Raw genomic sequence first — 14140 nt, 5'->3', positions numbered from 1 at the left:
GTGAGGGGCATCATGTCTCATAGTGGGGCTGGCCATGTGGTCCTCTCTGTGGACTGGCTGCTCTAATTGGGGTCATCGTCTTCAAGGCCTGGTGGGCCAGGATGTGCTCCAGTCTCTCCTCCTCTCCCGGAGCTGCGGATTTAGTGCCATACTTTGAAATAACTTCTTGGGGAGGGGCAGGCATCCACTTACCTTTACTAAGACGTTAAATATGTTGAATGCGAGTGGTAATAGGGGCATTCTTGTCTGGTCCCAATTGTTTCTAGTTAATTGGACGACTTATGTTGTGGCCTTTATTCTGGTTTAAAACGAATATTGTGATAATGGACAGCTAATGACTGAGTTAAGAACTGTCTATCTGTACTGTTTTGAACTTTTGATCTCTAATTAGAAGCGGGTTCCAAATTTTCATTTATTAATTAGTTTAGCATAACTGTGTGTATTTAGCATTGAGAAAAACATGTTACAATGGTGGCTAATACCCTAAACTGGACCACAAAGTCAGTGTATATTGTAAAATCCATAGAATTATCAGAAATTAAGTTCTGTAATTCTTGGAGTATTGGCCTTAGAAATAATTAAGCTTTTCCTTTTCATATATTCTTCCCGTATCCTCTTCCCAGCCTTCTGGGCTACTTATACTGCCAAGGATCAGTGTGATATTTAATCTTAGTCTTGTTTTTCTAAGTTCTCTGTCAAAGCTCTCTTTTTCCCACTGAAAGCAATCAGATTTCTGAATTATTTGCAGGCATGGTTTTATCAGACAAAAAAAATTTTTTTTAAAAACGTGTATGAATTAGAGAATACTACCCCATCATTTGAATCAAGTTCGAATGAATTAGAGAAATGGAATTTTGTTACAGCTTCTCATTTCCCCAAGAAAGCTTTTTTCCCTAACTGTACCCAACTTTGTTGCTACGAAATGTATACTTCTATTACTTAAATTAACTCACACACTGGATAAGCTGGTTTCTTTTGTCAGAATATATGATAGGAACCTTGCTTTGGCTGCATTATTCTCATTTCCTCAGCAAGCATACACCGCAGAATAATAGCAATTGAAAAGAGAATATGCTGAGTCCAGTGGCCTGCAGCTCATCTGAGCTGTGTCCTTTCAGCCCATCTTCTTGGCCATGTGCATGGTTCTAAAGTTACATTATCCAGTCTGCAATATTTTGCTTGTCTCCATAATTGAAATATTTCAACTTTACCTAATACTTTCTTTTTTATATGTTGCTGTTCCCCACTGCCTTTTGTTGTAAAATGTTGTATGCAGTATGAAGGATCTTCAATAAGTTTGTGGGAAAATGGAATTAAAAGGAAAAAAATTAGAAGTTTCTTACCATAATAAGCTCCATCAAGATCAAGACCAACGCTCTTTTGTAAGCAATATTATCCATTTAGTCCACCCCTAAAAGTCTAACTCAAAACTCAATGCCATTGAGTCAATGCTGACTCGTACCATATATACTCCAGTATAAGCCTCCCCCGAATACCAGCCGAGGCACCTAATTTACCCCAAAAACAGCATTTAAAATGTCCTTTAAAACTCGGCTTATCTTTTTACATTATGAGTTATAGAAAAATGGGTACCCTTTTAACGATTTTTAATATTAGCAAAGAACCAGAAGTCAAAATTAGCCAAACATGACTGTAATGTGGATGCCCAGTGATACCCCATAGAAACTCTGGGGGGAATTGCCCTTGTTTCATAAAAGAAATCAGTAGGAACAGTTTTGTGAAGAAAGTTTTTCTGATAAAACTGCCTGGACATTTTTCTCTACAGCTTTGGTTAGATTTCTCAGAAAAAGTAGATAATATTTTTTTGGTGCAGGGGTAGAGGGTCTCTAGAAAGTCAACAAAAAATGCTACAAGCATCCAAAAACTGTTGTGGTACAGGTGTGAGAGCAGAACTTATAGACCATTGTAGTAGAGTTGAGAGGCCATAAATAAAGTGATACATCTATGATCAATTGGTTTTTTACTCCACATTACAAACTCACTGGTATCAAGTCAATTCCTACTCATAGTGATTCTGTAGGACAGACTTTACTGCCTCTGTGGGTTTCCAAGATTGTCTTTTGGGGAGTAGAAAGAAAACTCCACCTTTGTCCCTCAGAGCAGATGGTGGTTTCATATTGCTGACCTGCAGTTAGTAAGCCAATGTATAACCTATTATGCTACCAGGGCTCCTCTTGTTTTTGTTTTTGCTTTGTTTTGTTTTAAGAAAAAAGGATATGCTGAAGCAGTTAAATTTGAGGCAGAGAGGTCAACTTTTGGGGGATTCAAAAATCTTGATAGATTTTCTTAAAGTACATATGGCAATGATGGCATCTTATCATGAATAGTTTGAAGAAAATTGCATCGGTGAATAAAAGCCAGGATAATGGCTATGAGGATCCCCTCCCCCCTTTTTAATAATGTGCATGCTCATGATTTTGAGAGCAGCCAGTGCTGATCTAGAATTCTATTGGAAAACCTAATCTCATCTCATCTACACAATATCAATGCTTTCAGTATATGTGCTGCCGAAGCGAGCACACAATATCAATGCTTTCAGACTCCCTTTTGTTTTGAAAACTAAGGGACATTTCCAAGAAACACCTTTCGAGTCTCATGGTGATATTAAAATTGCTGTTTGAACTGTTGAAGATAGAAGAGCAAAGAATTTTTCAGGGAGAGGCTAAGAGATGGAAACACTGCCCTCAGAAATGTTTCAACCTAGATAAAACATAAATCAATAAACAGTAGCTTCACATTTTGATGGTTTTATTCAATGAAAGTTTCCATCATTTTATAGCAATACTTTTGAGTCAAGTGTGTATGGTTCTAATAGGACCACACTATTATTTTTATTTTCATAATTATTTTTGTTAGCTCGAGTTAAAACTTGTATAAAGATTGGATTGCTAACCCCAACCTCTTTTTTTGTAATAATTATCTTAAGTGCACAATTATTTTTTAATTGCACAATTTTATAGCTGATATTTTTGGAACCTAACATTTAAAAATATACAAGTGTACAAAGCAGATTTATAGTATTCCATTCTTAAACCAATAGGATACATCTTTTGCTTGTTATCCCAACTTTATGCATATTTTAATATTTTATTTTTTTATATTGTATTTCTGAAAAACTCACTTTTAAATTTTAAAGAAAATATTTGTATTCTTGGTATAATTTAGGTAAAATCAATATAATACCAGACTCACTTGGAGATACTCGTTAAGCAAGGGCTATGTGGATCTTAGATGCAGCTTTCCCACGACAGATAAATGTACTGCAAACAAAGCAACTCTTTATGAACAGTGTTAATGATATGTTTAGAAAAAATATTTCCTATGAGGATAAGCATTTTTAATAATTAATAGTTAACAGCTTAAGAAATGTTCTGAATTATTTTGCAAGCTATTATGATTGGGCTCCCACTTAGCAGTTTCACACGATTTAGAAAGAGATTGCTAAAGTTTAGCAGACAATTTATGTATATCTTTAATAGAATAAGTCCGAGAATTGTTTCTTAAAGCTTGGATTTCAATAAAGAAACTGCTAGTATTGCAACTCGTAGCAGGAACCACAAACATGATGTGATAAAATTTGGTATTTCGGTGGTCCAACTTTCGAAAGCCATTCATACACTGATCAGTTGCATTTACTGTTGTCTTTCTTTTGAAACAAATACATTAAAACAGATAAGAATTTTATTGCAGATCTTTACATGTCATTTAGTACACTACACAGTATATTTGACAAGGTGAAAGTAGGATTATCGATGTAACTGTAAAATTACTCTTCTGGTTAAAAATTGTATCTAGCTAGGACAAATCAAACCTCTCCTGATTACAGGAAAAATTAAGACTATTCGCAATATTATGTCCTTAAGCAATTTCTCCTTTGTGTAAGATATTTGAATAGTTTACTGAAAATGATAAATATTCCATTATTTTCAATTTGCTTCATTTATTGTCAAGAATAATTTTCATAATAAAATAATTATATTATTGCATTGGCAGTTGTAGTTATTATAAATTGTGCTAGTCCGGGTTGACTAGAGAAACAAATCCAGAGACACTCATATATGTGTAAGAAAGAGCATTATTTCAAAGAGCAATTATATATTAAGAAAACATCCAAACTCAGTACAGATCAGGTCTATATGTCCGACACCAGTCCATAAATTCCTCTTCAGACTCACACAGCGCATGCAATGATGCTGAATGCAGGAAGTTTGCAGGCCAATGGGTAGATCTTGTGGATCTAAAGGTGGTGGAAACATTTCAGTGCTGGCACGTCTCTCCATGTGGCTCTTCCAGCTCCAGAGCTCTCTGGCTGTCATCAGCATAGCTTCATGTGGCTTGTCAACAGAAAGTGAAGCAGAGTGTGGCCCTCCTCCAGGGAAAGAAAGAGGAAGTTCCCAGCCTCATGAGAAAGCCAGGCCTACACAGAGGCCTCACTGGCCTGATTGACAGGCTTGACTCCACCCCTTCACTCAAGTGGACAGGAGATTATTTAACTGCCATATAAATTGCTTCAAATGTGACACTAATCAGAAATACATAGTGATATAACAAATTGGGGTGCTTCACTTATAATTCTTTCATCATTAGATAGTATTTTCATTTAACTGCTTAGCACCTTATGAAAAATGTTTTCCAAATATCAATAGCAAGTTTAAAAATATGAAGGAAATTTTATAGAAATGTGCACAATCTTTGCTTTAGTGATTTGAAGATAAAGCCTTACCTACCTTATTTTATATATCTGATAATAAGACATAATTGTTTTATTAAACTTTGTGAAGCTTGATTGATTCTAAATATGGATCAGTCATGTCTGCTATTTTTGAACCTTGAGAGCAAAGTTTCCTGGAACCCATTTCCCACTTTAGAAGCTACTTAGTAGTCTCTGCTTTGCTTACCTGCTTTATAGTTGCCTTCCTCCAGTTTTGTTTTGCTTTTTTGTTGCTCATGACTTATCTCCAGACATTCTGTAAGGTGTATTCCAATTCGATCCTTCTTTGCACAGTATATTTTGCAGTTTGAACCTTAAGGCTTGTGAGACATGGAGTATTAGTTCTCCTCAGTCACCAACAGAATGACCATACTGGAAAAACTAGGAGTAACTGCTGCCCAAACCTACCCCCACCCCTACTCCCCAATAAAACAAAAGCAAACAAACAAAAAACTAATTTTAATACATACAAAAGTAGAAGAGCTGTTTCAAAAGAAAATTACCAACTTTTGGAAAAATTTTTGCTTTTTTATTTGATAACAGGAAATAGGAAGAAATGCCTCAGAATGTAGTAGCTTTTATACTAACAAAGTTGTGAGAGTTGTATAGTGACGAATCAGAAAGCGATAGTAAGAAATATAAATTACAAATGATATTGAGTACAAAGGGAGTCCTGGTGGTGCTGGGGTTTGTTGCTCTGTCAGCAGTGCAAACCAACTAACTGCTGCAGGAAAAAGTGTGGTGACTGATCAGCTTTTGTAAACATTGTAGCCTTGGGGTACTATGGGTTTGCTGTGAGTCTGAATCAACTCAACAGCAGTGGGTTTGGTTATGCATTTTTATTACTGACTGAAAAATGTTTTGCTTTTCACTTTATTTTTTAAAGTAAATATATTCTGAAAATAAATGTTTATTTTTCCTTCAATTTTCTAGATGTGACTTATCTAACAGAAGAGAAAGTATATGAAATTCTTGAATTGTGTAGAGCAAAAGAGGATTATTCACCCTTAATCCGTGTTATTGGAAGAATATTTTCTAGTGCTGAAGCATTGGTTCAGAGCTTTCGAAAGGTCAAACAACACACCAAGGAAGAACTGAAATCACTTCAAGGAAAAGATGAAGACAAAGATGAAGATGAAAAGGAAAAAGCTGCATGTTCTGCAGCTGCTATGGAAGAAGATTCGGAAGCATCCTCCTCAAGAATAAGTGATAGCTCACAAGGAGATAACAACTTGCAAAAATTGGGCTCTGATGATGTGTCTGTGGATATTGACGCCATCAGAAGGGTCTACACCAGATTGCTCGCTAATGAAAAAATAGAAACCGCCTTTCTTAATGCACTTGTATACTTGTCACCTAATGTGGAATGTGACTTAACCTACCACAATGTATACTCCCGTGATCCTAATTATCTGAATTTGTTTATTATTATAATGGAAAATGGAAATCTTCATAGTCCTGAATATCTGGAAATGGCTTTGCCATTGTTTTGCAAAGCAATGAGCAAGCTTCCCCTTGCAGCCCAAAGCAAACTAGTTAGACTATGGTCCAAATACAATGCAGACCAGATTAGGAGAATGATGGAAACATTTCAGCAACTTATTACTTATAAAGTCATAAGCAATGAATTTAACAATCGAAATCTAGTGAATGATGATGACGCCATTGTTGCTGCTTCAAAGTGCTTGAAAATGGTTTACTATGCAAATGTAGTGGGAGGGGAAGTGGACACAAATCACAATGAAGATGATGATGAAGAACCCATCCCAGAATCCAGTGAATTGACCCTTCAGGAGCTGTTGGGAGAGGAAAGAAGAAATAAGAAAGGTCCTCGAGTTGACCCATTGGAAACTGAAATTGGTGTTAAAACTCTAGATTGTCGAAAACCACTTATCCCCTTTGAAGAGTTTATTAATGAACCACTGAATGATGTTCTAGAAATGGATAAAGATTATACTTTTTTCAAAGTAGAAACAGAAAACAAATTCTCTTTTATGACATGTCCCTTTATATTGAATGCTGTCACGAAGAATTTGGGGTTATATTATGACAATAGAATTCGCATGTACAGTGAACGAAGAATTACTGTTCTCTACAGCTTAGTTCAAGGACAGCAGTTGAATCCGTATTTGAGACTCAAAGTCAGACGTGATCATATCATAGATGATGCACTTGTCCGGGTAAGTTGGACCATTGTTTAAATTAATTCTAGATTAATGATGGGGAGATTGGTGACATGAGGGCTAGTGAAGGTCGGTGAATTATTTTTATAGGTCACTTCTTGAAAAAAAAGGGGTGCAGAGTATTTTTAACCATAGGCACATGTGCATATTTCTAATCTTGATACACAGTGCTTTTGTGCCTTTTGTCTTTTGAAAATATGTTCCATGAAATACTGTTGCCTTATACAGACATAGTTTTATTGTGCTTTGCAGATATTACCTTATTTTACAAATATGCAAGTATTGGCTTGATTTTCCCTGCAGATACTCTGTGTATCAGCATTTTGATAATTCTCACAATATTTCAGACTTTTTCTTCATGCCATTGCTCGTCTAGTAGACTATGTGTAGTTTAAGCACCCTTTTTGTATGCACTGAGAAACCGAAATCTTCATGTGACTTGCATTGCTGTTCTCTTTGCTGTATTGTGGTAGTCTAGAACTGGTGGTCACTGTGGATCTGAGGTATGCCTGTATAATAGTCATTCCCTTTGAGAAAGAATACACTTTCTAAATCTTAACAACTAGTCACTGATCTCCTTTTTCAGAAGATAGAAGAAGGAATGTAGATGTACAGTCCAATTGAGTGCTATATAGCACAGTGGGTCTAGGGTCTAAAGCAATAGGTCCTGTCTAGAAATTCAATAACTTAAAATTTAGAATTACGTTATTGTGAGTTTCATGAAGTTACTAATAATAGTTTGGTACAAATTGCTTGCAAGAATATGGATTCCTGCTGGAGCACTCTAAATATTTCTGTGCAAAACTGCCCTGCATATGGTAATTTCTTTCTAATTATATATCTATAAAACACTTGGTTTGGTCTTTTGAAAAAACATCAACTATCTTAGGAATGTTGCAGTTAATAGGGTCTGTGTTGTCAAACCAATGCACGAGATTGAGCTGGGAAAATACTGGGGCCTTGGGTACCCTACTTTACCTTCTAAATTTCTCAAGAAGGAATTACTTCTTATTCCTTCCTCTATTCCTCAGTGACTGAGAATTTTTCGCCTCCATTAGTGTGGGATCAGCTATAGACAGAAACAGATTGCCAGTCACATAGTACCAAAATTTATATTTGTTTTGTGTTTCATTTTCATAGCAATACCCATCATTGATAATTCTATTTCATCAACTTCAATTAAATTGAATGCCAATTAAAGTATACTTTATATTAATGATAGGAATCTTTGATACAGACAACAGAAAAATGACATGTTTGTTTCAAAATATATTTTAGATCAGAAGGATTTGTCGAAATCTGAGTGTTCATTAAACTAAACTAGTGAGAAATGTTTGAGATCCTAAAATTGAAAAAGTCACAGAGGTTCTGTTTTCTCCTTTTCTGTTATTTTTTTTTAATTCTCAATATGTTTACTATTACAGTGTTGAGGAAAAATTCAACCTAATTTGAACAACCCAGGCAGATTTTTGAGACAGGGATTAACTACCAGTGCTTTTTATCTGGTGTCTTTTGGTTAGTTTTTATAGTTATAAACAACACGAATTCTTACACTTAATCTGATTCTCAGGAACTAACAATTTACATAGGTTGACAGAACGGTAGTATATTTAAGAATGTGAGTGATGTTTTATGAAAAGCATGTTGAAGTCATCAGTAAATATCTGTTGATTGCTCAAGTGGAAATGTGAGTGCTAAACTACACGTATTATGTTTAGCTTCTTGAGTTGGGACTCCTTCAACTGGTTTTGACAACAGCTGACTGGACTTTCAAAAGCAAAGAGATTGATCTCTGTAAAATTCTATTTAGAGTTTTTAAGAAAAGGGCACTTTCCTTATCTGCCTGCAACTCAGAAGTTTACCTGTCACTCCCTTACTCTTTTCCTCTTAGTAAAGCAAGACAAAGAACCAACAAAATATAGATACTTGCTGTATACTTGCTTTGATTTATTTTTAAAATTATCTTATAGGATTAATGGAAACAATTAACTGTTTAAGTTTATTAGCTTTCTAAGCAAGCATTGGGAGCCCTGGTGGTGATCTGCAAGGTCAACATTTCAAGCCACCTTTCTATGCTGCAGTGGTTAAAGACTTGGAAATTCCCAGGGGTAGTACCCTGTCCTATAGGATCATTAGGAGTCAAAATTGACTCGAGGGCAGTGAGTTTGATTTTTTTTGGAAATGAGCATTAAAGTACAATTAACTGTGAACTACTCAGGCAGTACTCTGTCCTGTTGGGTGGCTGTAAGTTGGAATCCACTGGTTAATGGCAAAGACCTGGTTCCACCACTCACAATGACTTGGGCAAGTTATTGAATCCTCAATACCTCCATATCCTCATCTTTCAAATAAGACTAATGCTATTCCCTACTTTGGAGTTGTTGAGATTAATGGGTTAATATATGTACGTAAAGTGTCCTGGTACATAAATGCTATGTCATTCTGCTGTTAGTGATAAAAAAATTTTTCTTTCATAACATCATGGCAAGCCCAGGAAAATGTTTAGAGCCAATAAAATCATATACACACACACCAAAAACAATAGCTAGAACTTATAAAGCACTTACTTTGTACAGGAAATTTAAGTGCTTCACATACATCAAATATATATTGTACTAATTTTTCAGATGAAGAAACTAAAGCAAAGATAGGTAAATGTTCATAATTAACATAATAATGAGCATATTGTATTTAGAGTTCCTTAGCTTTAAAAAAAAATCATTTTATTAGGGGCTCATACAACTCTTATCACAGTCAAGTACATTTGTACAGTCATTGCCTTCATCATTCTCAAAACATTTGCTCTCCACTTAAGCCCCAGGCATCAGCTCCTCATTTCCCTCCCTCCCCCCTCCCTCATGAACCCTTGATAATTTATAAATTATTATTTTGTCATATCTTGCCCTGTCCGATGTCTCCTTTTACCCACTCTTCTGTTGTCCGCCCCACCAGGGAGGAGGTTATATGTAGATCCTTGAACAGTGCATATTGGTAAAAATGAACAGACATATAATAAATTATTATGATTGAAGATAATTTGTTTTTATATGAAATGTTTTAGATGGATCCAAGTCTAGAATTTAGAGCCTCAGAATCCTGTAGAAACACTCCCGTCAAATGTTTAATAGGTATCGGATTCATATGGAGTCAGCTTTCATTTATAAACATGAATGGTGAAAGGGATAAAGGATTCATAATCTAAATATCAGATAATCTAAATATCACACCCCCCCCCAATTTGGCATATATAATTGATAAGAGTAGGTTTGTCTTCATGCTATAAAGGCTAATATAAATATTGAGTTACATTTCTTTAACACTTAGCCAGTTGGAAGAAAAAAAATTAGAAATGCCTCATATGGTAATATGAGAAATTTACCTGAAGAAGTATTGCACATAAGCTAATGTGATAAGCCTCATTTAGTTCCCCAAATTCTGTATATTCTGTACTTTGAACTAGATTTCCAAAGAATTATTTTTCTCTTAAGGGAGTTTTCAAATCTACATTTGTTTAACTCCAAAGTTGTGGTATTAGACTATGTCAGGTATCTTAGAGAACATAAAATTGTGAATCCGTTTTCTAAAGATTATTTTTGGTTCTTTTAAATATTTTAAAATATGCTGTGTTTGTTCTTGGTGTTGTCAGATAAGCATTGGATTGTTACCTCAAGGTTAATGGGTTTAAACCCACTAGTCACTCCCGGAGAAAAATGAAGAAATCTACTCCCATAAAGAACCACAGCCGCAGCTACCCTATATAAGGCCGTTATGAGTCATAATGAACTCAGTGGCATTGGGTTTGGTTTTTTACTCTTTTTGGTATCCCAACTTGGCTCAGGTGTGTGTGTGTAAAACAATTTTTCATTGTAATTTAGGTGGGGATTTACATTTCACATAATCAGTCTTCCATTTAATAGTCCAAACCACTAATCACATCCTCTAGAATCTCCCTTTCCCCCTCAGGGACAACCGCCATTTTCCTTTCCATTTCATGCATATCAACACCAAACAACAGTCCAGCCTGTTGCCCTAGCCCCTTCACAGCTTTGCCTATGAAGTGTACTCTTTGTTTCCATTGCAGATGAAAAAACAGTCTTATTTGCTTGCTAAAGGTTAAGTGCGAAAAACTAAGTGACAATTGGGGACTAGTACGTAGTATTATGACTTAGAAACTTTTCTTAACATAATAATACAATTTAGCATGAACATTATTTTGTAAATGTTAGAGACCACTGTTCAGAAAGGAAGGCGCATTTTTTAAGCTAAAGAAACATGATAACTAATAATTTTAGCACCAAAATTGACTAAAGTTATAGATCCATAAAATCCAAGCGTTGAAGGTAGCCAGAAAATAATTTAGGCTTATGTTAATCAAACTAGCTTTGAAGACAGCCCCTTTTAAGCTTTTACATAGCATACTAGTACATACACATAGCTTTCTGACCCTATAATTGAAATAAAATTTTACTAAGGATTAAGTGCCATTATCGTGGACTACATTCTGATATTTCTTCCATTGTTCATTGCAAACCACTAAATGGATTAAACTAACCAGTAATGAGCTGTAGTTTGCAAAATACTGATCTGAGGCAACCTGATTATGAATATGTTAAAATATTGTAAATATACTAATATATCTAAGCAAGTACTGTTACCTAGATTACTTTAGTACTATGTTTACCAAGTAAGGGTTGCATTGAACAAAACCATTTTAAAAATTACAATTGGTATTGTTGTAATAATCTGCATTCCCTTAAATATTCTAATTTGGCAAATTTTCATCCTTAAAGATTGGTTTTTTTTATTTGAAACAGGCAAAGGCATTTGGTGCTTATTTAGCAAGTAAGTTGTGCTATCTGTTGGCGTATCTGTTATAGTGCATTTCAAATACAAAAAAACAGTAACAATTTGCAGTATTGACATTTCACAGTAGAGTAGTGTCAATTTCATGAATGACAAAGTACTTCAGGATCTCATAGTGACTGAGCTTGATCTCTTTAAATTAATTCTATAGATAAAAAAATATTGGGTAAAAGATTTATAGGTGAAAAAATTACCAGAAGCTAGGGAACCTTGTTGGTGTAATGGTTGTGAGTTGTGCTGCTAACTGCAAGGTCTGCAATTAGAAATCACCGGTTGCTTCACAGGAGAAAGATGGGGCTTCCTACTCCCGTAAAGAGTTAGTCTCAGAAACTTGAAGGGGCAGTGCCACCCTGTCCTATGGAGTCGCTATGAGTCAGCTTTGACTCCGTGACAGAGTTTGGTTTCTTAAGAGCATTAATTTATAAGAAATTAGAATGTGCATATGAGCAAGGGACCATCTTAAATGTCTTCAAGGAAATATGGGTTATAATCTGTAATAAATAATGCATATTAATCTATTTAAGATTTCTGATTTTCTATTTTTTTTTTCTTTCTGACTTTCTATTCTAATAAACATACAGGACTTACTAGCAAACATTTTCAGGGCTATTAGCAAAAATTACTATATGCCATTATATTTGGCACAGTTTTTTATATTGGAGATTGTTCTAATTTTTTATTGTAAAGTATGAGTTTTTGAGAACCATTTTTATTGACTTTTTATCAGTATACTTTGTTTCCATTAAAAATAATTATGGTAAAAATCTGTTTCTACTCATTTTTTATTTTGCTGCTTATTTTTCTGCTTATTTGCTGCTTATTTTTCTTTTATCCTCATCCTTTCACATTTATCTTTTTCACTCACTAGCTAGAGATGATTGCTATGGAAAATCCTGCAGACTTGAAGAAACAGTTGTATGTGGAATTTGAAGGAGAACAAGGAGTTGATGAGGGTGGTGTTTCCAAAGAATTTTTTCAACTGGTTGTGGAGGAAATCTTCAATCCAGATATTGGTAAATATTTTAGTGATGTGGTAATGATGTCAAATCATCCTTTTAAATTACGATTTTATTTACCCTAGTTGATAAACATTTTCAGTTATGAATGGTAAAAGAAAATTTTGGTATGGATTGCCTAGAATCACAGATAATTACTAAATGTTTCAGTTTTAGGAACTGATTTGCATGATTCATTCACATTCTTATTTAGATAAATTTACCAAATAGTTTAATATAGGAAATAACCATTTAAGTAAATTAGTGGTGTATTAGAAGGGACTGTTAGATTTTTCTTGTAATCTAAAACATTTATCAAATATGTGAATTTGCCAAAACGAGAGGGTCATATAACAGTACTCTGAAGAATGTTGAGACTATCTCACAATTGTATCATGCTCAAAGTTTAGAAATTACTCTCTGGTATCAAATTAATTAGGTTTATTTGCTATAGGGTGCCTTGTGGCTATAATTGTAACATTTTGTCCATATTCATTAAATATAAAATAATGACTGTCTCCTAAAGAATTTTTATTGAACACAATTTGAAAAAGTTGATTTACAGATTTCATTCTGAAAGTTAAGGTTTAGTGTTTTTCATCATTTTGTTGTTGTTATATGCTAAGTAGGCAAAGTAGAACAGAGAAGATATACAACCCCTTGGAGAGTTTACTTAACTGGATAACCCTGATTTGGTTCAATGTCTACACTATAACCACTTAGATTCTGAATCTGTTTATATTTTATATTGAGTATGTGCAAGTACATATGAATGGTTAACACGAGAGATAACCTCTGAGCTGTAGGGACTATTTCACACAGTAATGAACAGGCGTCTACTTAGTATTTTGGGTTGGGGCCAGCCCCCCAGACCTTTCCACTGGTTCCCTACTCCACTCCTGCATGTTGCATTCACATCTTGGAGCACTGGAAGTGTGATCCCTCTTTCCCTGTAGAGATTTAAACAATACCCTCCCCTTGGGTGGGTTAGCCATCACTGCTTTTTAGCAATGCGTAGTACTCCATTGTATGTATGTACCATGGTTTTTTAATCCGCTCATCACTTAATGGAAATTTGGGTTCCAAATTATTTTGTTCTTTAAATTTTTGTTGCTGCTACCATCTGTTTATATATAGTAAGACATATATATCAAGAGAGGAAACAACTTTTTTCCCTATGGTACTATGTGTGGGTTTTGATACAATTATCTGGGACATATGTCCCAAGTGGGCTGTGCTGCTAGGGTTGGTGGGGTCAGGCCCATTTCTTCAGTTGTAGAAGGCCCCATTGGGTAGTACTTACACTACAATTCTCCAAAAACATTGAGCAGCTAGTAAAAGTTGTTAGGTGATATGTCCAGAAGTAT

The 14140-nt window shown here is 34.9% G+C and overlaps 1 protein-coding gene across 2 annotated transcripts in view; it reads left to right on the top strand.

Annotated features, from left to right (window-relative positions):
- The window catches only part of UBE3A (ubiquitin protein ligase E3A), a 103900-nt gene that overhangs the window by 40607 nt on the left and 49153 nt on the right, over window positions 1-14140 (top strand). For both annotated transcript variants that reach the window (XM_004708107.2, XM_045286337.1), the window contains 2 exons: window positions 5666-6912; window positions 12647-12791. In XM_004708107.2, the coding sequence (XP_004708164.1) occupies window positions 5666-6912; window positions 12647-12791 (1392 nt within the window). The remainder of the gene's footprint in view (window positions 1-5665; window positions 6913-12646; window positions 12792-14140) is intronic.

Source organism: Echinops telfairi, unplaced genomic scaffold (genome assembly GCF_000313985.2).
Source record: "Echinops telfairi isolate 266 unplaced genomic scaffold, ASM31398v2 ScPeMD7_7;HRSCAF=31, whole genome shotgun sequence".
Taxonomy (NCBI): Eukaryota; Metazoa; Chordata; class Mammalia; order Afrosoricida; family Tenrecidae; genus Echinops; species Echinops telfairi.
The sequence above is the reverse complement of the archived record's forward strand: the minus strand, read 5'-3'. Positions and strand labels throughout refer to the sequence as shown.